The sequence below is a fragment of the Thunnus maccoyii genome, chromosome 18 (assembly GCF_910596095.1).
Source record: "Thunnus maccoyii chromosome 18, fThuMac1.1, whole genome shotgun sequence".
NCBI lineage: Eukaryota > Metazoa > Chordata > Actinopteri > Scombriformes > Scombridae > Thunnus > Thunnus maccoyii.
This window is the reverse complement of record NC_056550.1, coordinates 2,060,731-2,085,896: the sequence shown is the minus strand read 5'-3', so window position 1 is coordinate 2,085,896 and position 25,166 is coordinate 2,060,731. Positions and strand designations below refer to the sequence as shown.

The following is a 25,166-nucleotide window of genomic DNA, read 5'->3' as shown; positions in this document are numbered from 1 at the left end:
AGGAATACAGTAATTGTGCTTTAAGCATTCTTTTAACTAGTTATTTGAACTTTTGTGTGGAAAAAAATATACATAAAATATTCGAAGCAGTACTGTAAGTGGTGAACTGGCTTTGAGGCACTGACGTTGCTGCTTCACTGATCTCTCAATGACTACATACAAGTTTCGAAGGCAGCTCATGATAATGACATTACAACACCTTATCTGTATCAGAGTTGGGTATGTTATAACACACCATCTCTCACAACAGTTGGATTAATGGACGGGTCCATACTGTTACAAATGTGTCTTAAAACAAGTCAGGAACCCATATGAACATTGAAACATGTTTTCTTTGCTGTAATCATTCCTCCTGTTCATACTGACCATTAGAAGATCTCTTCATGATGCACTTGCAACTTGTAAGTGATGGGGGACAAAATCCACAGTCCTGCTTCTGTGCAAAAATGTATTTAAAAGTTTATCTGAAGCTAATATGAAGCTTCAGCATCCAAATGAGTCAAATCAAGTAGATATCTTTCAACGTTACAGTCTTTTTGTTACTATACTTCCACCACAGCTCAACAGGGAAACACTGTCTGAGGAAACACAAAGAGGGAATTTGATGCTAAAAAGACTGTAAATGTGTCAGATATCCACTTGATATGACTAACTCAGACTGCTGAAGCCTCATATAAGCTTCACATCAACTTTTAAATGCATTTTTGCACAAAATGACTGTGTGGACACACTGTGGATTTTGGCCTCCATCACTTACATTGAAAGCGCATTTGAAGGGGATCTTTTAATAGCCAGAAAAATTGTGAACCTGTCCTTTAATTCTCAAGTGAATTAAATCACACAAGAGGCATTTCTCCAAAGACAAAATTATATTTACTATACATATTTTTTTTTACAAAGTTTCTGCAAAGGCAAATAAAAAGTCTTGAGCATTAAAGGGTTATTTGGCCATGCCAGACAGCCAGCTGAGTTTGAATAAAGAGGGAGCGCTTGTATCTTCGTCCTGATCTGCGAGCTGTCTGAACAGGCTGCCTGGCCGGAAGCTGTCACTGTCTGCTGTGGAGGATGGATGAGCCTGCTGGAGGAAGGACACAATATCATGTCTGTTGAGGTTTTGGTAGATTGTTCCATTGGTCATCTCAATTGTTAAGTGATGAGAAAATACAACACCATGGTAGATCCAGGACCATCATACCATGTATCACAGACCTGGATGGCCATCTCCTAGAATCTGGACATTTCAGTCACTCAAGGACTCACAAAATTAATTACAGAAGAATATTGAAAATACAACCTCACCAGATGGTAGTTAATCTTCGAAATCAGGCAGATGCCAAGTAACAAAAAAAAACCCCCAAAACATAATTAGCTCTGAACAAGAACAGGCCTCTTTTACAGTGTCTGGTTTATTCAGTTAAATTAACGTTATTGGAAGAGACCATTTGACCAAATTTGTGATTTTTGTTTCTTTACATTTGCCTGATATCATTGTTTTCTACCTTAAAAGAAAGTTTTATGAGCTGTTGAGTGATTAAGAAGTCTGGGTTCCAGGAGATGACCATCAGGAGTGACAGTCTTGGATCAGGGCTTGGTAGATCCCTGGCTCTGATGCTCCATGCTAACACTTCAGTATTTCATATAGCATTAACTCAAGCTGTTAGTCTCTAGAGCAGGATGTTCAATAACGGCTACAGAAAAGGCTATCGCATTAGCATGCAAAATGTTTTGTTGGGGTTAACCCTTAGCATTATGTCAATGTAAAGAAAATGAGGACGTTCATTGTTTCCAAGCAGAGACATAGTAGTGGAGCTAACAGACAGACAGATTTATACTGTGAGCGTTAATATGGATCACCTGAGCCAATGATTCATAGGAAACCTGGATTATTCTGGTGTCTACGGACTCATCTCTGAACACTCTGACAATTTTGGATAGTGAAATATTTGGAAGCTTGCCATCTTGCCCAGAGTCAGAATAAACATACATCAGTTTTATCTCTGTGTACCCAGCCCAGAGATGGGACATCAGGCAGACTTTGCTAGGCTAGCTCAGCCCAAAGTGACTTCTGACTGTTGGTAAGACAGCAAACAAGACTATTTTCCAAAATGTCAAGAGTGTTTCTTTAAAGGGGAAGCTTAAAATGTGATATTCTAACTAAAATCTGGTGAATTCCTTCAAGTTGTAAAGAAGTCTACTTGCTCATTTCGGACAAATCCCAGTTTGAGCTGCATAGAAATTAACGTATTTTTCTTTTGTTTTTTCCTGCTGACTTTAACTCAAGATTTAGTAGTAATGAGTGAATCTCAAGATGGGATTGGTCCTCACATACAGGTAAGAATGCCCCAGGCTCACACACACTACTGTCTATTTAAATTCTCCAATCAATAGTCTGATCCTGAGCTACTTTACGAGCCCAAGCAGAGTGTGGGAGATTAGTTACCACAGCAGAACAACATTCCTTAGTTTCAACCCATCCAAACTCAAGAATCATTTCATTAATTAATAATGCAATATCACACTGCAAATGCACCAAAGGTAAACTGCAGCACCACTGACAATACATCCAAACACTCACTCACACACACACGCACAAATATAAACCCACACTGATGAACTTGCCTGGGTTTCTCGCACTCAAAAACGCTGGGAAGGCAGAGGATGCAACAGACAACATTTACCCAGGGTGGAACAAAACAATCGAACACAGCAGAGAAATGAAGACATACTGTGGTTGTCAACATATGAAACAACACTGAAATGTCCTGCAGCTTCCGCTGCTAAATCTCTGCTCTGTTACTCACCGGCTGGTGAGGAGCATCGGAGCCTCTGCTGGCTGACTTGGATTTACGCACATTTGACATACTGAGAGGCAGCAGCCCGAACCTGCAGGGGACAGAATCATGGTGGGGGTTAGGTTGATACTGTTTCCCAAATTATGACATTTGATTCATATAGATATCCTACTGATATGTACTTATGGATGGATTTTAACAAGGCAATTGAACTTCTTTTTGGTGGAAAAACTGTATCAGACACAAATTATTATTCAAAGCAGAGTATTTTTTTAAAACATGTCTGAAGAGGAACTTTAAGAATCAGAATTGTCACCATATTATTAGAGGTCTTCACAGGTCCAAGAGACCAACCCAACTGCCTTAAATTAATCTGAAAAGGACGTGAGGAGAGTCAGAACTAGCCAGATATAGTCTCAAGTGATGATTAGACCAGATCCAACTTGCTGTTGACCCAAACAGTGAGACCAACAGATCTGGCAGCAGTATGATGCTTCACCAATGGACCTTATGGATTTTTTTCACAGCAGACATTTTGACTTGTTAAAGCAGGAAAAGCACAGGTGGAACAACTAAAATCAACAATGGCTCTGTTACATTAAGTGTTCCAGTAAGCAATTCCAGTGAACCAACATGCACTCTAGCAGGAACCTGGGACTGGCTAATCTAAATGGAATGCAGTTATTTATATCAGTTGTTTACTTATTTATCTCTATTCCATCTTTTAGCAAAGAGCAATGTAGAAAACATTCAGGTTGCATTAGCATTCTTCTCATTTTTAGTCAGCGCTGACAATTTTACTTTTGCCAGTTAAAACTTCACATGTAATCAGTAGCAATGTATACCAGTTGTAGCTGATGGACATTAATTCTGAAATGACTGTTGTGAAATTAATGAGTTTTCTGCAAGTTGTGTCTGTGCTCTGCCAAATATCATTTGTGAAGGAAAGGAAACATCACTCTGTAAACTAACATGAAACTTAGTGTTTCATTTATCATTGATTCATTTATTATCCACTTTTTATTTGTTTCTTTATTACCATATGCCTTTGTTGCTATGTAAAACATATATAATATGCCTCAGATGAAGGTCATGTGTGGTCATGAGATTCATAGCCTGAGGGAGTCTCCAAGGGGCACCGGATCTAGTGCTTCCAATTTCCTGTATTTCCATAAAAGGAAATACCAGTGTTGAACTCTGACCCTTGTTAGAATTAAGAGCTTTTTGTATGCAGGTGTTTTCTATTGGTTGACTGTCTTATGTAAGCAACAGGGAGCCAATCCTTAAAGGGGACCTATAATGCTTTTCCTTACTGTCAGTCATATATATAATGTTACAGTGTTGGATGTTCATATTACATGTGGTAAAAGTGTTAAATAATGAGGTAAACGTATGTAGAAGTAATCCCTGTGAGCAAAAAGCACCAGCTTCGCACTGCTCTGAACACTCGGTTTCCAATGGTCAGCTGGTAGCGGATTTCTTTATATGGTCATCTGCTTTATGCACAGCGTTCACTGCTCTGCTCTGCTAACATAATGGCATTTTTCCATTGTTTTGGGGGTAGTTACACCAAGCCATGACTCCATTACACAGCACAGCAAAGTAAAAGAAGTAGTTTACCTGTTGGAGCTGTGCTGGTCATCTGCAGATCTTCATCAAACATCATCATCACTGTGGCTGTTTCTGCTTGTACTATTCCTCCCTGCATTATTTCTGATCAATTAACTGATCTGCTAGACAAATATCTCCATATGTTGTTGACCGGTTTTTAGCGCTGCTTACAAAGCTCTGCTAATTCAGTGAAAAACATGTTTCATTTCCTGTAAATTCTCCACAAAAAAGTCTCCCTATATTTAGTAATTTAAAAGTTTTTAATATAAAGTAGTAAAGCAGGAAATATTGGATTTTCATTGCAGTAAATTAACATGACTCTGATATGGCTGCCCCTCAGAAGGATTCCGGAGAGAACAGAACAGAGTGGGCTCATCAGGAAGGGGGCCTTAAAGAGACAGGAGCTAAGACTGCCTGTTAGAGACAGAGGCTGAACTGAGGAGCTGCATAAAGGGCCAGTATAAGATAAATAAGAAGTTTTTTGAACTGTGACTCATGCAAAGCTACTCTAGTGGAGTCTCAGAATAAAAATATAGAGCTGAAAATGAACTTTAAGTCCTCTTTGTTCTGCTGAAAACTGTAAAAAACTACTGTACCCTTCAGTCCTTTGAGACAAATTCTCCTGACTTCTGTGTTGGAGGGCAATGTCTCTATATATTGTCACAATATATTAATCAACTACATCAGTGTTTTGGGTGTTATTTCATGTTTATGTTGAGGGTTTGCAGGCAATTTCCATGACAAAACCACTCTAAAACTGTGAGTGGACTGTGTGTTTTTGTAGTTCAACAACACCTACAGGGTGGGGACTCTTCTGTAGAGCAGTGATGTACCCCCACAGCCCTATCAGATGAGCTTAAGTACCCGTACATTCATCAACACCACTCAAACGTGCTTATGAATGTTTCTTATGTAGCACTATTGATGACCTAAAAGTGGATACTGTTACAATATATTTTCACATAACCAACATACAACCATTTATCTGTTACTTTTACCTAACCATTTTAACCTTTTATCTGTTACTTTTAGCAACCATTTCCACTCTTTATCTGTTACTTTTAGCTATTGCAACGTTTTTTCCATTACTTTTAGCCAATTATTATTATTATTATTATTATTATTATTATTATTATTATTATTATTATTTAAATAAATTAATTAGCTTTCCATGTACCCTTTAGCAACTGCAGAAGTACCTCTGGTTGGGAATCACTGCTGTAGAGAAATTATCTAGCTGACTATGTCATGTCAATTTCAACAGAATCTTCCAATTAAACTTTAATATATGATATCAATTTTATATGCTTATCAAAGTAATAGTTCTGACCTCCAGGAACTCCAGGATTTGGAGCAAGCAGCTTGTGAAAGATAAGGCGTCTGCTCAGTGATGTTGTGGTTTGATGTTTGTGGTTTGTGTTGTGATTTTATTGTGAGTTATTACAGTTATACAGAGTACTTTTGAATCACTATGATCTAGTGTTGACCTCTGACCTGATCTGGCTGCTGGTCAGCGGCAGGATGTTGTAAGGCTCCTGGGAGTTCACACTGCTGCTCCTTGAGGCAAACTGCTTCTCTGAGCCTGTCAGCAGCCCCAGCAGCACCTGAAACACAACGTTACATCGTCTGTCAACAATGTTAGGCAATAGAGTGACCCCATAAAGTGCTCTGATGTTACATCAGAACAATATGGGACAACAGCGACATCATCTGCTCATTGTAACCTCTCATCTCAGGCCTGATGTGAATAGTGGTTCTATACATTTAGCAATAATGTTTTCATATTCATTAAGCTAGTCCACTGTCTTTCTCTTTGTTGTGTGTGTAGATGGTAAGTGGCTGAAAGTACCGATGTCCTCTGGGACAGGCGGTTGAGGTTGGCGTTCAGCGGCGGGGTGAACACGTCCAGGTCAAAGGGGTCGATGTAGCTCTCCAGCCAATCACAGACCTCATGGATCCTGAAAGACACACAGTTCAATGTTTACAGCTTTCAAAAAGACTTTTAATGCTGCCGGGAGTAAAGAGAAATTCAACAACCAAAATATAGAAACAAAGCTGGAAAACAAATATCTAATGAAAAGTGGTGGAACTCAACTAAAATACGACTACAAATCACATATGCTCTTCTAAACTAACCATTTACATCATCACATCATTTAAAAAATGTCCTTGTTTGCTGAAAGTTTATTCAGGTTTGGTTTACTGACAACATAACTATTTAATACAATGCTTTTAGTCCTCCAACTATCATGAACTTCTATTAAACTACTTCAGGAAACCACGCATGCTATTATTAAATTCTGGGAAGTGAGTATTTCCAGGGAATTCTAGCTAAAATCTGCTTGAGAAAAATATCTGCAAGAGCCTGAGATTTTCAGCATGTGTGTATTTGTGTACTGAAGACCATGATTCATACTGAAAGAAAGACGCCTTCTCTAAACCTCTTTAGCAACCACAATGTCTAACCCTGAAATGCCTTTATTACTGTTACATGACTGAATCAACTTTTCAGCTGCAGGTATTTCTTCCACTTACTTTTCATGGTTCAGATGAGAGAAGAAATTCTTTAAAACACGTCTGAACGAAGCAGAGTGTAAAGAGAAGCATCGAGTACAAAAGATTGCACTAACATTACAACTAAACATCCACAACCATGCTCCTGTAGGTCAGATGAACCCGCTAGGAGGCCCTGGGGAAATAATAAGCTGCTGCTTTTGTCTACACTGGAATTGTGTGGTCATTTGATCAAAAACACATTCATTTAGAAATACAACATATAAGCAAAAACAAAAATAATGAGGGTCTAAAAAGTAGATTATGATACTTCAAGACAGGACCTCAAGATTAGCTAATTGAGCATAAGGCCCTTATGTATGTTACAGTAATATTGTGCTTTAGTGGTGCAAAATCCCAAACAATTTTTAATTAAATTAGCACAAACCAGCTGAGACTAAGTAAAGTACTGTCTACTTTCTTGAAAAAGGCCACTTATTAGCCATTTAAACATGTAACCCTGTTTGTAACTCTCTTTACATGTGAGCATGTGCAATGCAAGACAGAGAAAGTCTCACTGTGACAGCAAAGTGGCAGGATGAAAGGAGAGCTCATTACAAATAGCAACTGAGACCCAATCTGGGACCCCAATCAGACCTGGATCCCAATAATACTTCAATCCAATAGAGTCTGGTTTTACTACCACAGGTCTCGGGTCTTTGTCAATATGTTAAATACTTGAGAGGATCGAAATGGATGTGAGCATGCTCACTATCAGCTCTGATCACACCGTACATCACAGTCACAGCAGGAGAAAATATTTGAGGAAATCAGTAGCCTATAAAAAGTAAATGCTTTTAAATAACAATTTTAGAAATTTTAATTGACAGATATTAAAGTCATTAGAAAACTGGGGGACTGGGGGACAGACAGAAGGTATTCTGTCTGTCCCCCAGTTGGCTATAGAATGTTTTATTGTTGCTGCAGGAGGTGAAAAAAGGAATTCTAGAGATTAGTCTTTAAAGCACATAATGTAAATATTTTTGGGATTAGTCTCTATGACTTCACATTCATTCTTAGAGCATTATTATTATTATGTTGCTGCTCTTTTCCACTGCTGCTGCTGCTTGTTGATTAATCATCCTGCTGCTGCCAGTGCTGGTGTTCTCTCTGACCACATTTAGGATCGGCTCTAATTATCCTCGGGTCTGTTAGAACTGGGTTGGAATGTGCTTCCACAGGTCATTTTGGACGTTGTGTGTTGCACTTTGACGTGAAACATTCAACATTCTTGGAGCAGTTCCCTGCTTTGCCTGGTTGGTAATCTAGCCTTGGCAATGACGCTCCAGATCGGCTGCAGGCAACAAATTTGCAATGGGGGGGGCATTACCTGGGGTCTTGGTGGGATCGGGAGCTCTTGCCTTCCTCCGTTTTGCTGCCCAGTGTAGTGTTGAGGTAACGAAGGTCAAACAACAACTGCAAGGCTCTGTTCTGAGTCATGGGGAATACACCCTCCTGCAGGATGGAAGGACACACAAAAAACACAAAGCAGAGACATTCATGAAGCTAGTAGGGAACCTCCACTTTCCTCTCTCATCCTCTTTTCACTCCCTCCTCCCACTCCTTACTCTTCCTCCTGCCTTCCCTTCAGACATCCATTTTCTGATCTCTTGCCTCCTCTTCTTCTGCTCCTTCCTTTTTCTGTGCATTTTCCTCATCCTTTGACCTTCTCTCAACACTTTAGTCCCTCTCCCTATTCTTCCATTTCGTCCTAACCTGCAGATGTCCCTAAAGCTGAACTGTGTTTCTTTGCAAACCCCCCCCAAAATTGAAAAAAATATATGAAGAGAACATCTGCCAACCAAAAGCTCCAGAAAAGCTACTAATGGATGTTTAAGTGAGATTATTTTTTCCCCACATCAAAAATTAACTTCAAGGGTAACAAAATCATGAAAACATCCCTTGTCCTCAACATGGTGCGTGTGTGTCAGTTACCTTGCTGCGGGCCTGCTGTGTGAGGCTGTGGTAGTGTTGCAGGGCCTGAGCCAGGCAGGTCTGCAGCAGCTCCTGCAGGGTGGGCCGGGGCAGAGCATGGCCTCCTACCCTGTTCACCTCCACACACAGCTGGAACAGCAGCGACTGGACAAACCATGACGGCTGCAGAAGGCACAAAAGTTTCACATCAGATTTCTGAATGTATTTAGAAATCTCTGAGCTTTCTGATTGGCATTTTTGAGCGGCTGACCTGGACAGGAAGACGGATTTTGGATGTGATGCTGCTCCCGGACTCGGCCTCCTCTTGGATCTCCAGATCCTCCCAGTTTGTTGCTGTTGTTAGGATGTCACCGGCAGACTCAGCATGAAGAGCTGTGCCAAACTTGACCAGCAGCACCTGGCACAACACAACACAGTGTTACTAGCCAGGTCTTGGAACAATTCATCACGATTTAATAAAGCCACAATCATTGATTTTTTTGCCACTTGGGGGCAGCAGAACAAACACAACATTGACATGTTATCACCTTATAAAGTTGATATGGTTAATGTGTTGTGAAGAGCAGCAGCAGCACATTTACACATCCAGCAGACACAGAGCAACATTCATTTGGAGTTATGTTTGTGTTCACCTGATGAATGTAAGTCCAACATTGACTCTCCCTTTAGCTCTGGTTTGGTCTCCAGCAACTCCTGAGAAAATAACTCTTTAGCTGCTTAATGCTCCATTATGTTAACCAGCTAGTTGCTAATTTCTCTAACAGTGGGATTATCAGAGCTTCTTCACTGAAAACAGCTGGCTGCTGGAAACAAGGAGTTGAATTTTTGGTCTGTACGACCAAAACTATGAGCTAAAAATGCTCAAATGCTCTTCTTCAAGTGAGACATTACAGTCATTACACAATTCCCTAGAAGCAGTAAAGTCACATGACAACAGCTGAGCCATGTCCCATTACTAAATAAAGGCTGTGTAATGTTAAGAGCTCTAAAAACAGGTAGTTGGACTGAGCAAAGATGATCTTATTACATATAATGCTAATGATGCTCTGTATCTGCTCAACATGTAAACAAGTAATTGTTTGTTTGCAACGACTATTCAATTAATTGATCAGTTGTCAACTATTAAATTAATCACCAACTATTTTGATAATCAATTCATCGTTTTGAGTCATTTTTTAAAGAAAAAAAAAGTCTAAATTCTCTGATTCCAGCTTCTTAAATGTGAATATTTTCTGGTGTCTTTAGTCCTCTATCATACTAAACTCAACACCCTTTGGTTGTTGACTGGCAAAGAGAAAAGGGGGATAACCACCATTAAATTATGAAATGATGTTTGAACCTATGTGGACAGTAAGAGGCTTATCTGGGGTTCATTCAGGTCTTGTCTCTTGCAAACTTCAAACAATTCTACAAAATAATTTGAGCTCAAATGTCCACTTGCTAGCTTTTTGGAGCTCTCAACCACATCTCAATGGTCTTTGGCGTTGGATGATCCTTCACTGTGAGATGCAGTTAAGTGTTCCACAAAGTTAGTGAGTGGACTTTTGAGGTACCCCATGCTAACTCTGCCAGTCAGGATTCTACACTCCTCCACACATAACAGACTTCATACTAAATGCAGCAAATAAAATAAGCCATCACAAATATACGTCTACATTTCTGACAGTGTCTGACTTTGGAGAGGGCGGAGCTCCAGATGCGGTAGGCCTCCATGCTGCAGTTGAGAAGTTCCTCCTTCAGACCTGCCCACTTGGCCTGCACCGGGCTGATCTCTGCAGCGGCCCTGGCTTTGCCCAGCTTCTTTCCCTGTCTGGGGGTCCCCTTGGCCGTGGCCTCGCACCCCATCTGTTTCCCCAGGATGCAATGCTTCAGGTTGGGACAGAGTTCACCCATGGACTGGCACAGTCTGGCCATGAAAAGGACCGAACTGAGGCAGGCAGGGCTGGGGTCTGGCGAGGCTGCAGCCAGTTCAGAGCGGATGGAGGACAGGATGTGGCGAACACAGGCCAGGCAGCCTTCACGTAAAGCCTCCTCCACTGCCGGTGAGTCTGTGAAGCGGTTGAACGAGGATGCTGACGAACCCTCGGTAGGTCCAGAGGATGACAGTGTGACAGAGATGGAGTCAGACCCTGAGAGTGAAGGACAAACAAATCAATACTCAGTGTAAAATGACACACACTCATGTACATTTACTGAGGAGATGGCTGTAACTATTTGGCTGTAAAATGTCACTAAACACAAACTAACAGGTGAGGCAGATGGGAGTGTCATTAGTTTTGCACTTGAGTCAGAAACAGAAGAATTAGACAAATTGAAATTTTGACCAGCTGATGGCGCCAGAGGAAAAGTAAACAGTGATCAAAATTCATCCTGTGAAAAACATGAATGTCTGAACCAAATATTTTGGTAATTCATCTAGTAGTTGTCAAAATATTTTACTCTGAGCCAAAAAGGTCAAACTGCTGGTAACAGTAGAGGGGAAATCCCGGGAAGTCATTAGGATACATCATTTTGGAAGCCATGAATACTAACCCATCCAGTATATGTTGAAATCTTTTACTGGACAAGTGAAAACTATGCCCCACCAGTGATACTAGATAAATAGTCTGGTCAAATCAACAGAGTTGTTAGGATTCATCCTCTAAAGACCCTGAATATCTGTGTCAAATTTCATGGTTAGAGTTATTGAAATAGTTGAAATAGTTGTTGAAAGTTTTCACTCAAACTACAGCGACTATGGACATCTGTACAACATTTTATGGCAATCCATCCAATAGTTTTTTAGACATTACACTGTGGACCAAAGTGGTGGACTGACCAACCAGCTGACTAATAATGCCCTCCCTGAACACTGCTAGCTAGCATTGTTTTTTTACTCAGCATTTGGTGGGACTTAAGTATGAAGATGTGGGTCAGTCAGCAGGCCACCGCACCTGCCAACATGTCCATCACTTTAGGTCAGGTCCCCTCACGATTCTTAATTATTTTGGTGACCTCCTGACCATTGTCCAGAACCACTTTCAAGTCAAAATTACCTGTAAAACAACACTTTGGTCCATGACAAAATGTGTTGAAAACCAACAGCTGGTTTTCTGTGAATATTATAAGAGATAATCATGGTTCCCAAAGGATGAATTGACATTTAATTTAACTACATTCACATTTGTCATCCTCAGAAGATAAACCTGTTTCATTTTGGAAACTACATGAACATTCCTCCAACACTACCTTTAGGCCAAAATGTCAGTTTTGCACAGAAGATACAGACAGGTGACAAATTAAAGGAAAAACCAGCCCAGGTCTGAATGCTTGACCCCTACAGAGAGGAGATCCGGTGGCTCTGTTATGCTTTGGGGGGCATTTTGCTGTCCACTTGGAGGAACACCTTTTTTCAATATATTCCCTCATTTGGTATTTTGATGATGGTGGCAGCTGATAACCTCTGCAAATCTGGTAACTGGTGTTGGGACATTGGGGACTTGACTACTTCAGGGAGACTGGTTGAGACTGACAACCACTTTCCCTCAGGCAGTCTGTTTTAACATTGCATTAGCTTAAGCAGACTAGCAAACATCGCCCCTACCAGTATCCTGAGAGGGAAGGTAGTGCTGCAGGTCATCAAGCCTGGCCTTTAGCTTGGCGTCCATGGAGGAGCAGAAGTTCTGAACGCAGGGTGTCAGGGCCTGGGTCTTCATGGCCAGACCACTCCTCTGCTGCTGCTGCCCCCGTTGGGTAACACTGACCCACCCTGCATCGCTCAGCAGGTCCCCCGGAGACTCCGACCACAAGAAGGAGGCCACATCTACTTCGTACTGGGCGCCACGGCCAGAGCCAGGGTTGATACTTGTAGAAGTATGGATGGTCTGGCCCTCCAGATCCCTCACAGCCGAGGTGAGGAGCTGGACAGAGCTCGTCGAGATGGCTTCAGTTTCATCTTTGGTGATGGCCTTTTGGAATGGAAGGAAGGAATCATTGAAATATTACAATATGCGCAATTTTTACTGCATAAGAAGGCAGGCCTGTGAGTACGGTGAGAGTGAACATGACCCAGAATTTCGAGGAGGCATGAACACATACAAATATGCCAATGGAATGACCTGATCATGAAAATTGGAGCACACTAACCTGCAGGCGCTGAAGGAAGAGCTGCTGCAGGAAGTCATCCCAGACAGCCAGGGGGCGCTCAAGCAGCCGCTGGCACACAGTGTTCCAGTGCTGACTGATGGAGTCTGTGGACAGGAGGTCCCACACAGCGTCTCTAATGGCCGCCAATCCCTTCAGGCTCTTCACATAGACCAGAAGGCTGCCAACCCCACGACAGATGTCCTCCTTACAGCTGGAAGCAGAGGACACATTAGGAAGGCACTGATTAGCTATCAACAGTAATGTCATCAGTGATAGTTTTGATGATTGTTAAAGGGTTTAAGTCCTTTTTTGAAAATCCAAACAAAACATTTTTAGAATTCTGCTTCAATCTATAAAGTTAGTGATAGAGTGTACATTTTCAAATCAAAGCCAAATAACAATCAATTCATTCATTCAAACAAGTAAAGACGAGTCAGTTCAACAACAGTCGTATCATACATACTCTGCTTCCCTCACTTTTTTCTTTTTTAAAGAAATATTGTTTTAGTCACTATTTCACTAACTACTGTGTCATTTTTTCAATTGATCTTAATCTACCATGAATAAAACTTGCCACTTCCTGCAGATTTACACATTAAAAGCCTAAAAGCAAAAGGATCATGCCCAATGAGCCACACTTAATGTGAAACATCTATGCAAGAAATGTTGCGTCCCATTAGTGACTGCTTAACAGTGATCGAAGAGGTGATTTGAATTAATTAGGGAATTAAAACAGTAATTCTGTCAGGGAAAAGAAGCTCAGAGCAGCAAAGTGCTCAGTAAGACATGTTCTGATAAAAATGAGTGATGTAGAATGTACATTGGGTAAATATGAAGGCGGTTTTGAGATTGTACTAACAGGGGAACAGGGAAGATTAGGAGTAAAGGCCTGCTTCTGTCTGCTGTTGATGTAAATAAAGGCCACTATATGAGAATGTAGGTAATTAGAAAGCAAAGTTGCATGAACGTGCCTACAATCAGGCTATACACTGAAAGTGATATTCCATTCACAATTCCATTCACAACAATTCATACGACCAGCACCAGCAGGAATGGGAATCTGACTCTGATTCTGCTTTTTGCTCTTAATAAACAAACAAACTGGAAACAGGGCAAATATTAAAAAGATGAGCAGTGTCCTGACTGGCTGCAGCTTACGTATTGATCCACTGCTGCAGGGTGTCCCTGAGCTGCTCTCTCTGGATTGGCTTAGCCAGGGTGCGAAGGGCGGGCTGGAACTCAGTGATGGAGGGAGGCAGGTACTTGAACCAGCTGCCCGTACTCGTCTCTTCCTGTAACACCCTCCTGCTGCCTTTAGCTGAGGAAAGAAACGTGATTGATAGAGAATAGATTATGTCAGAGGCCTGATGTACGGTTTTTCTTACTTTACTCTTCATGCATTTTAAGGCAAAGTATATTTAAAATATCTAAGCCTGATGTTAGATTCACACCTACAATTTGAGAAGTATGTTAAAATGGTGAGCAAGGTTGCAAAAGCAAACTTACACACATTTAGATTAATTGGAGACTGTTTACCACATTCTGTTGCAAATAGTTTGTTGCACTCCTTTTCACAATTAAATGATTTTGTTACTTCCTGGTCACAAGCAGCATCTAAAACAATTGAGCCATTATGATGATTTATAAACAAGCAATTAAAATTCTGGACAGGAAACCAATACGATTGCACCAATGCCATGTTCTGAAGAAATGAAATATGTTAAGTTTTGATATTAAATTTGCTAACCTTAAACTCATCTATAAAAGCCTAAATAACCAGGTATTATCAGACTTTTATGGTATGTTTGCTTGTGAGTTGTGTGTGTTTTGTGCCGCTTTGTTTGTGCTTTGTTGTTGAGTTTTGTGTTGTAATTTATGTATTAGTGAGTTTTCTTTGTTGTGCTAAAATGTGTGTATATGTATTGTTGAGTCTTGTGCAGTTTCATATGTATTTTATTGTTGAGTTTTAGGTATTTTAAAAGCCCATCGGGGGAAAGGCATTGCAAACTAGCTTAGGCTATAAATGCTGTGGTATGTGGTATATACTTGTCCCTATACAAATAAACATTACATAAAATTAAAAAAAATCTCTTATCTCTAAGGAAATAACTAAAACATTTCCTGACTTTCAGGACATCACAGCTGTTCACCTGCAGGTGTGGTGGAGGTGACGTTCTCCAAGATAGAGAAGAGCATGCCACAGCTCAAGGCTCCCTCCCCTGGTCTGGGGCCTCCCTCTGGGGGCAGGTAGAAGACAGCGTAGGCCTGGAACAGAGTGGTCACCAGCAGCTCCACCAGGCTGCACACCTGGGCCTTGATCCCAGCACCTGGACAAAAATATACATGTCCACGAACTGGTACACTGTTTTTTCTTTACTCAGACATTTTGCTAAATAATAGTAATAATGCATACAACACTTGCTGCTCTGCTTCACAGTAAAAGCCTCCAAGCTACATGACTTGCCTCATGGCTTTAGGGAATGCACACTATGATATTAAATTGCATACATGTTGGCAGATGTTACAAATAGTATGATACCGTGCTGTGGCTGGTTGAGCAGCTGATGGATGGAGGCCTTCCGGGCCAACAAGAAGTCAGCCAGGGCCTGGCGTGGTGAGCTGCCCTCCAGCAGCATGGTGGACACCAGGGCCTCAGCGATGGCCTGGTCTGACACCGCCCGGCCCCGCAGCAGAGACCTGCTGTCCAGCAGAATGGTGGACCTGGGAAAGAATGGGCTGCTTACTGATCTATGATTTTACTTTTAATAACTGGATCTAGTTTGGTCTATTGCATATAGATCCATGACTAGTTCTTTCAGTTATAAAATAGGAATTTCACTTGGTGACAGTATGTCTCCCAAATGACACAAGTGGGAAAAAAACATCCAGTACCTGAAGTGTCCGGTGGTGGCTACCTGCCGGACAAGGATGGGGAAACGTGCTAGGACAGGGCTGTAGTGGCCCCCTGTAGCAGCTTCCAGCTGCAGCAGACTGTGCAGGTGGCAGCACAGCAGGTAGAGCTGGGTGGCCTGGAGGTACTGGGACGCCTCCATGGCGCTCCAGATACGCTCTGGGATCTCCAAGAGGAGCTTGATCTGGGAGGCCATAGTGTAGAACTTCTCCTGCCACTGCCTTTGGCTCTACAATTGGATAACAAAGGCACAGTACATGTTTAAACATATTCATTTTAATTTGGGAGAGACGTGCTATGATATAAGGACTATGAATAAAAACACAGGACTTGCTGCATTCCATTCTGTTCTTTGTGGACCTATGCCCCCAAATTTCATTCAAAAATATAATTTTGTGTTCCCTTGCATGTCAGCAAAAATACACAGCTAGCAGGTAAATTTGGCACATAAGTGATGCACCAGCACCACTTATTTGAATAAAATTTCACATTTCAGATGTGTCTCGGGCTGCTCGCTACCGCCCTCCCCCGTGTGTTTTGGATGCAAGAGGTGTGGGAAATGAACGCTGGACCAATTCTAAAAGTTGGGATTTGTTTTACACACATGCTCTGTGCAGCAATGTTTCCACACCGAATTTACCAGTGATTCACTCTGAGTCGCATTAAGTGTCAAGTAATGTTGTAATGGGCGTGTAAGTTGGCACATCCTTTATACAATCATGAATTGCCTGATTTTTAAATGAAGTTCAGTGTTCTTTCTCTCTGTACAACAGCAGACATTAAGACATATAGGTGAGCTGTTCACCTCCTGTCCGCAGCTGCTCACACTGGCTTTGCCTTGTTTCAGGCTGTGGCAGTACTGGTGCATGTCCTGGATGGACTGCACGACGCTCTCCGAGCACTGCCTCATCTCTCCGATGGTGTCTGCGGCGTCGATCAGGTCCCGGTAGCGCTCCCCTACCATCTGCCTCAGCTCCTCCTTCTTCTGTTCGATCTCCCCGCGGACTTTGCGTTCGATCTGGCGGATCTCTTCGGTGTTGTAGCGCTCGAAGAGAACCGCCGGGTCCTTGATCTCCGACACCCGGAGAGACAGCGCAGGATCCTCAGCCATCGCACCTCCAAAACAACTTCAGCTGCAGGAACTCCAACCCGGAAGACCGGGAGAAGTACACTTCCGGTATCCACGTAAGCAAAAATATGACGACGACAGAATACGATGTGTTTATTGGTTATCAAAGCTATCTGTTGAGGTAACATTTCCGAGCAGGTTTGGTGCCGCCCACCATCACTGCTGAGCCAATCAATTCATTCCAAAACGAAAATAATCAGAATAAGATTAACAAGATTATTATTATTATTATTATTATTATTATTATTATTATTATTATTATTATTATTATTATTATACAATTTAAACGTGAATGTGTACAATTATATTCAATGTGAAATTGAACTTGTTATCAATTTCTTATCAGTTTTACAAGTTCAACATTTTATAAACCTGCTAAACACTGATTTTTCCAGTCCTCACATGCTTCCCCTCTCTTCATGTCTCTTCATGTCATTTTCAGATGACATTTTCATTTTTCATATCACAATAAAGCGTTTCGCTGCATTTTCTTGAGGTGATACAAGTAAAAAAATAAATCCCAAATAAGTGACAAAACCCACACATACACAATCTAATCCAAACTGACTCACAGTCATGTGGTGTCCCACAAGGCTCCATACTTGGTTATTTATTTATTTCATTTATTTATTTATTTCAGTTTGTATCTGCTTCCCCTCGATCATATTGTTCATCATTTCAACAACATTTTATTTTGGACTTCCTGACAAACAGTCCCCAGATGGTTCAGATTGGTGGTCATACCTCCTCCACTCTAGTGCTCAACACCTGAGCCCCCCAGGGTTGTGTGCTCAGTCCCCTCCTATTCACACACTGTACACGCATGACTGCAACCCCTGACATAGAGAGAACTCTGTTGTGAAATTTGTGGATGACACCACCATCATCGGCTGAATTTCAAACAATGATGAGAGTTCATATCGGGAGGAAATCAACAATCTTGCAGAATGGTGCACAGAGAACAACCTACTGCTCAATGTCAACAAAACCAAAGAGCTGATTGTTGATTTTAGAAAAAAGGAGGCAAAATACACACAGCCCTGTCTACATCAGTGGAGCTGAGGTGGAGCAGGTGAACAGTTTTAAGTTCCTGGGTATCAGCATCACAGAGAACCTGTCGTGGACATCACACACCCTAGTAATGCTCGGAAATGATTGTACTTCTTAAGGAAACTTAACTTGTGTTGTAAAAGGATAATACATGAATAAATGAAATGAAATGAATGAATGAATGAACATGTCCTACTATTGTTACACCAACAGTATGTATCGTTTAGCCCTGAAAATCTGGGAAGACTGGATGTCCTCTAACTTCCTGCAGTTGAAAAATAAATATTCTGAAGCCCTGAGGTTATGATAACAGTATCACCCCACCTTGGACCACTGTTAAAACATACAACCAGAAATGTAGGAGTTGTTTTTGAGCCAAACCTGAGCTTATTGAAATATTGCTAAAGTTAAACTAATGCTCCAAAAACAGCCTCTCACCTGACTAGTGGAATTCCCTTTTTACCTGTCTGAATATTATGCCTACAAGAATAGATGTAGGATTTGTTTTTTGTCATTAAGGTCAGTCAAATAACATGATTCAAAGTGCTCAAAATTATTAGACAATATGTCAAAATAAAAAGTCTACATTTTGACTGATTTAATTCTGACTTCATTCATTTGACAACATACTATATTGCAATTTCATCTTAAGTACAAAAATATGAAATAGTATACCATCAGTAGCTATTTCTATTTTTATGATGACACATTTTTCATCTTTTTTTCCTCTTTTCGAGGCCGAAATGAACTTTCATACAAAGTTTCATGAAAACATGATATTACAGACATTCGGACTCCTGCGTCCTTTCCATCAGTCTGCATTCATTTTATGATAACTGAGCTGAAAATCAAATCACAATACCAGATGACTGTTTGTTTTTAACGAGGAAACGAGGCACACAGAGTCCAATCAGTGAGTCATCGTCAGCAGGTGAGTCAGGAGACTCTTCTCATTTCTCTACTCTGCGCCTCCTTATCCCCTCTCTCCTCTGTCTTCCTCCCTGTGACCCAGAAATCCATTTCAGTGTGTCACGTTTAAGGATGTCTCAATTCCCAAAATGCATCTGGAGGACAGAGGAGCGAGGAGAGAGGAGGCTTGTTGGAGGAGCTACGCGCAAGGATACACAGGTGTTTCATTTGCGGAAGTCTTGCGGAAGTGTGTGTGTTAATTGAAATATAACAGTGTGTGACATCCGTACATTCTTATCACATTATGCCACGTTGTTATTTGAATTAAAAGTAAATATATAAGTTGTCATGAACACTTTTATGCTCATCTGACAGAGATAATAAAATACAGTGATAGGCTGCAACAAAACAACGGACAGGTGATGCAGCTGTGACGCACGTCATATTTAATTGACATGACAGCTCTGAAGCAAGGATGTCTTATTTTGTTAAACGCCTGTTGCCTCCTCTCTGCTCATTTCTCTTCCTTGACTCCTCCGCTCCCATCTCAGGTGGAGAGGAAGAGGCGAGGAGAGGAGGTGAGGGAAGGGATCAAGGATGTAGCTACAAACAAATGAGAAGAGGGAGGTAGACCTTCGTACCCGGAAAGAAAAAGATTAAATCGAGCGACTCTTTAACAGGTAAGCAACCAGCTGTCCTGAATAACGACAAAATAACACATTGTATTGTTAATTGAACGAATAAGTTTCGATTTATTGTACATTGAAATGTTATTCGTTTTGTCGAATTGGCATGTTTAAAAAGTTGAGAGTGAATGAAAGCTGATAGTGATTATATACTGATGATGTCTAATGATTCCGCCTGGTTACCACTCAACACCACATCTATTGTACTGATTTGTTTGGGAAGTAGCAAAATACATCAGGTGTCGCTATAAAAATGTGTTTTGTGTGTATTGTGTTGTACAGTATATCAGTCAAGATACTGTATGTCACACTATGCAAAACATTCGGGAAACGCAAGTAGCAACAGTTTCTAAATCAATTAATTACAGTTTCACAATCTGTTGAGAAAATTGAGCTTTCAGTTCCAGAGTTATTTCACATAATGTTAAACATGTATGTATGTCAGATATCAGTGTTCATGTTTGTAGTAGATAACTTTCACCAAGCAGCTTCTTGATGTAGATGAAATCTGTAGGAACATGTGGCAAAGGACCAGGATAGAAAGCTGTAGCCACACGATAATAGTTCATTTAAGATTTTGTTTTGATTTCCCAAATTTCTATTCACATATTTATATCCACATCATATGCCTGTACATCTCACACACCAACAAACAAAACTCATTTCATCCTGAATCCTAAAAAACACAATTAAAACTGTTTTATTTGAGCATGTGACATATAAAACTTTTCAATCTTGAGTTATTTAGTTTGATCGAGGTTACATACAATCTTAAGTTTTTAGTTACTTATGTTTAGTTACTTATTGTGTCATGCCCAGCTCACACATGGACTTACTGCATAAGACAAAAAAAATACTGTTTCAGGTGTGAAAGATTTGTCAAACATGAAAAGAACTTGGAGAAAATATCATATTGCAAACAAAGAATTTTGACCCTTCTGTGATGATTTTTATAATCAACCATCCAGAGGAAGTCATCAGAAAAGATGGATGTTTTACTAAAAAGGTGGAGCTTTTCCATCACCATACAAAGAGCAATAAGCACACAAGTACATAACTTTTTTCTGACCTAAATCACATCACAAACACAGTATTTTCTCTTCCGGGAGACCAGTGAGTCTGTTTCTACAGCTGATTGTAATGTACCTAAAGTTGTGAATGTACCCTTTAGGTATATTCTGTCTATACTGCAGTTATTCTCAGTGGACAATATGTTTGTAATTTAAATTTATACCAAACATCACAACATCTTTAGCATTGTTACTTATTCTTATCCTCTCACGCTACTTTATTAATGTTCAAATCATAATGTTTAAAGTCTGAGATTTTATGTTCTATGTACTCCTCAAATGGTTTAAAATTGTGTTCATTCATTTTTCTACTATAGAGCTTTTGTCTGTATTCAAATATTAATACAATTTGGGGCCATTGAAGGTCTAGATACCACTATAATATGCGGCCCATAGTATAATATATTCTGTATATTATTTTGTATTCAAACATTTACATTGACTTTTTCTATAATGTGCCATAAAGTCTGCAGTCTTTCAGTCCAACCCAACACTGTGCCTGCTCTGTGAGGTGCTGCTGTGGTGTATGAATGAAATGAAACTATGCACTCTCAGATGGCACTGAACTGTGAACTGTAACACATCCTCCTCCGTGTGTGTGTGTGTGTGTGTGTGTGTTCCTGAGAGCAGACAGAGCGATGGATCAGAGGGACATCCAGCAGGAGTTTAAGGATCAGTTTCAAGATGTGGTCTCCAGACTGCAGTCCAAGCACTTCTTCCAGTCTGACTGGGACATCGCCTCTTTTGCAATCTTCTTCATCTTCATCGGTGAGTGAAGCTGAAGGGGATGGATAACGCAGGCATAGACAGATGCTCTTTTTCATTTAACACACACATTAAGTTAAAAAGTACCATTAAGCAACAGAAAATGCAATTTAACGTTCCCCACTACCCTTTTAGCCACCCCTCCATCATCCGTCATCCTCCATCCCTGATCAGCAATTCACAGTATTCCAAAAATATAGACTTATCCAACATAGTCAGTGATTTCCACTGGAGCAACATCCTGTTAACAATTCAAGATGCAAATGTTAACATTGAGCTGAGTTAATGTCTCACTTCATTATCTGACATTTAGAGTCATGTTATTCAGCTCATAAAAGTTTCTGTCAACTGAAATGGAGGAGTTTCTATGAAACATGTTGCTGGTCAAACATCAATGAGCTCTTGGATCAGGGGACAACCCAGAGGTTTCCCATCATGCACCAAGGTCTTGCAGTCAGTTAGCTCCTGGCTCTGAAAACTGCAGCTGCCCTGATGTCAGTGTGGCGCCACAACAAGTTGGGATCAAGTCAGATAGAAATCAGTGTGCATGCAGTGTGCACTGATCACTGGTGATCAATTCTGTGCAGGCCTGACTCATCTCAAACAAGCTGATTAGGGGATAAAGGTTAAAAGAGTTATCCACTGATTTAGCATTACACTCCTACAATGTTGTCAGACTCACGATGACACGAAAGAATCATTTTATTTTCATGTGTTTCATCCTAACCCATTTACATCACCCATGCCATACACATATTCAACATTCTGGCATGTAAACCCACCAACAACACATTAACATCATCCAAACATAAACAGCCCATACCCACCGCTCCAAGAGATATCCAACGATGGAAATATAACAGTTAAACAGCTAATGGACAGTTTTCAAAAAAATAGCAAATTGAAGGCAGCAGAACCAGAGATATTGTCCCTTTTATTCCACACATTATTCTTCCTTGTCGAAACATGGTGCCCTACTTTACTATGGTTAAGCTTTTGTTAAGCCCACTAGTGCAGCATGAGGTCACTGCAGAGGAAGCACTGTTCTTGGTTGTAGCAGTTTAGGTCCCCCTGCCTTTAAGGGAACACCAGACACCTCCTGCATTCCTACATTTTCTGACACTGTTAGAATTTTGACTCAGGCTAACTTTAGTCTCTAAAGCTCTCACAGTATCTCACAGGGAGACCTAGGACTGATGACCAGAGATTTCAGCACGTTTCTCTTATGATTGACAACTTTTGTCTGGGGCAGGCTAAGACTGATTCAAGACTAAGTCTCAGGTCGACAGGTCTGCACAGATACATCAACAAGCAGATATTTTCTGTATCTGCTTGATTCTATCCATCTATTTTCAGCACACACTTTATGCTCTGCAGGATTGTCTATCTCAGTGCACACAATAGACCATCCAGTGGGTCTGGTTTCTCATAGAAATTGAATACTATACTTGTAGTTCATTCCCTTTAGACATGTATCATAGTATCATAGACGTTCTTATCTATAATGCTAACTGCCTACAGTTTGCTAAAAGACTGCATGCTAGAGCTGTCTACTGTAGATGTACATTTGATTTTGGTTCCTATCAAATGGACCAGACTCTTGAAAAAAGTAGTCCTTTAGTATCTGCTAAACAACCCTGAAGGTTTCATTAATCTGGTTTCAATGCACAGTTGGAGCTTGTTGTGATGGTCTGGCTTCAGATGTAGGACACTCATTGCTGTGCTGTGTGTTGTGGCAGGTATGGTTCTGCTGATGGTCATCCTGGTCCTCATCCGCTGCTGCTGCTGCTGTTGCTGTGATGAGGGCAAAGCAAAAAAACACACACACACACACACACACACACACACACACACACACACACACACACACACACACAAAAGAGAGATAGAACTGGAGATAAATGCACACCTGCTGGCTGGCTGGCAGACAAAAAGAAAGAACAAGAAAGCTGCAAAGTCATAACTCGATATGATATCTTTAATTTCAGTTTCAGCACATTGCTTTCTTCAGGATTAAGTCCATCAGTCACCTGACTGACATTTATACTGATTAAGACACAGTTGTAGAAAGTAACAAAGCACGTTTACTCAACTACAGTACTATTTGAGGTACTTAAGTATTTCCATTTCATGTCACTTTATAATTCTACTCCACTACAACTCAGAGGGAAATATATTTACTGCACTATTTTACAGATTTTGTATAAAAACATATAATCAGCTTATAAAACATGAAGCACTGTTAAAGATTAAACTACTCACTATAAATAAAGTATTTCAAATTAGCTCTGGGTCAATAATATAACATATAATTATATCATAGAGTATTTTTAATAGGCTACTTTAAGTAGATTTTGCTTATAATATTTTTACTTAAGTGACATTTGCAATTCAGGACTTTTACTTGTGAAGGAGTATGTTTATATTGGAGTAAAGGAATGCTAGGACAAGTGTTTTAAACCAGAGCTCTCAGAACAAACCCATAAGGACACAGAAAAAGGCTGTGACTGAAATCACTCCTTATTTACTATATAATGCACTACGTTGACACTCTGTGTGTAAATGTATCCCCTACATAGTGCCCTAAAAAATTCCAACAATGTATTTGGAAATGTACTGTTCACCATAGAGTCAACTATTGAGTGTCTATTATATAGTGGATGAGTGAGCTATATGGGAGTGATTTAAGAAAGAAAATACAACCCAAGTCACAATCATATATACAGTACCAGTCAAAAGTTTGGACACACTTTCTCATTCAAGTGAATGGGAAGGTGTGTCCAAACTTTTGACTGGCACTGTATATAATGTGAGTGTCACATGCATGCAAAAATGATTAAAACAGTGACAAAATAAAGAAAGTTTGCTACCATTGTCTATTAAGTAAGTATATAAAAGGTCCACACAGAAAATGTTTGAGTATAAGCCATCAACTGGATTTAAACCCATAAAGAAAAAGCAGCTAAGGTCATTTAGGATTTATGTATTATGGTTATTGAAATAAAATGATTTCTTTATGTTTCCTCATCAGCCTCGAAAACGGAAGGTTGGAGCGGCGAACCATGCTTTCGAGACTGAACTACACTGATGAAGTATTGTTACTGCGGTTAATGAAGCTAGAAGCAGAGTCTCATAGTCTGACTCCTGTGCCAAAGCAGAAACTTTTATTTTACTGTCAGCTGTCTGTCAATGAATAGTCTACATGCACATAGAATGATTTTTTTGCTGACAAGCTCTTTGCTACACTGCTATGTGATCTTGTTGTCTGTCACTGCTATGTGGGATTTATTACTTGGATACCACAGAGGAGTAGGAAACCAGCTATGATCACCCTGAGCTGACTGTTTTTAGATTTGAATGTCACTTCCTCTTACTATGTTTGTTTAAAGGATTCATTTCATTTTGAATGTTTTACTTAGTAATAAAAATATAAACTTTGCTCTTTGTTTGTGTGTTGGTTTATGCTATCACATCATGTCAGGTTCATTTAGAAAGTGCTTTTTCTAGCAAACAGGAAATTTGTAGAGGACAAAGTACACAAAAACATATGAGGGCATAATCATAAAGCAGGAGATGGAGCTTTTAACTGCCTGTGAATGTCTGTGTTGTTGTCCTGGGAGCCTTTATTGT

At 40.3% G+C, this 25,166-nt stretch overlaps 2 protein-coding genes across 4 annotated transcripts; one reads left to right on the top strand and one right to left on the bottom strand.

Annotated features, from left to right (window-relative positions):
* Positions 1–854: 854 nt before the first annotated feature.
* Positions 855–17,107, bottom strand: cog1 (component of oligomeric golgi complex 1). 3 transcript variants are annotated; one of them, XM_042394082.1, is made up of 15 exons: positions 16,733–17,107; positions 15,909–16,156; positions 15,556–15,737; positions 15,167–15,343; positions 14,175–14,334; positions 13,017–13,227; positions 12,475–12,838; positions 10,566–11,020; positions 9,142–9,288; positions 8,892–9,053; positions 8,287–8,411; positions 6,253–6,361; positions 5,898–6,007; positions 2,802–2,883; positions 855–1,078 (listed from the first exon to the last, which is right to left on the bottom strand). In XM_042394082.1, the coding sequence occupies exons 1-15, from the start codon at positions 17,036–17,038 to the stop codon at positions 941–943; spliced, it is 2,976 nt and encodes a 991-aa protein (XP_042250016.1). In that variant the 5' UTR covers positions 17,039–17,107; the 3' UTR covers positions 855–940. The 3 variants fall into 3 exon arrangements, with proteins under 3 accessions (XP_042250016.1, XP_042250017.1, XP_042250018.1); XM_042394083.1 differs by having other exon boundaries at positions 855–1,075; XM_042394084.1 differs by lacking the exon at positions 855–1,078 and adding an exon at positions 1,090–2,643.
* A 2,391-nt stretch (positions 17,108–19,498) lies between these two features.
* Positions 19,499–24,975, top strand: smim22 (small integral membrane protein 22). Its single transcript, XM_042394089.1, has 4 exons — positions 19,499–19,695; positions 21,402–21,539; positions 23,276–23,346; positions 24,568–24,975. The coding sequence occupies exons 2-4, from the start codon at positions 21,410–21,412 to the stop codon at positions 24,622–24,624; spliced, it is 258 nt and encodes an 85-aa protein (XP_042250023.1). The 5' UTR covers positions 19,499–19,695; positions 21,402–21,409; the 3' UTR covers positions 24,625–24,975.
* Positions 24,976–25,166: the final 191 nt, after the last annotated feature.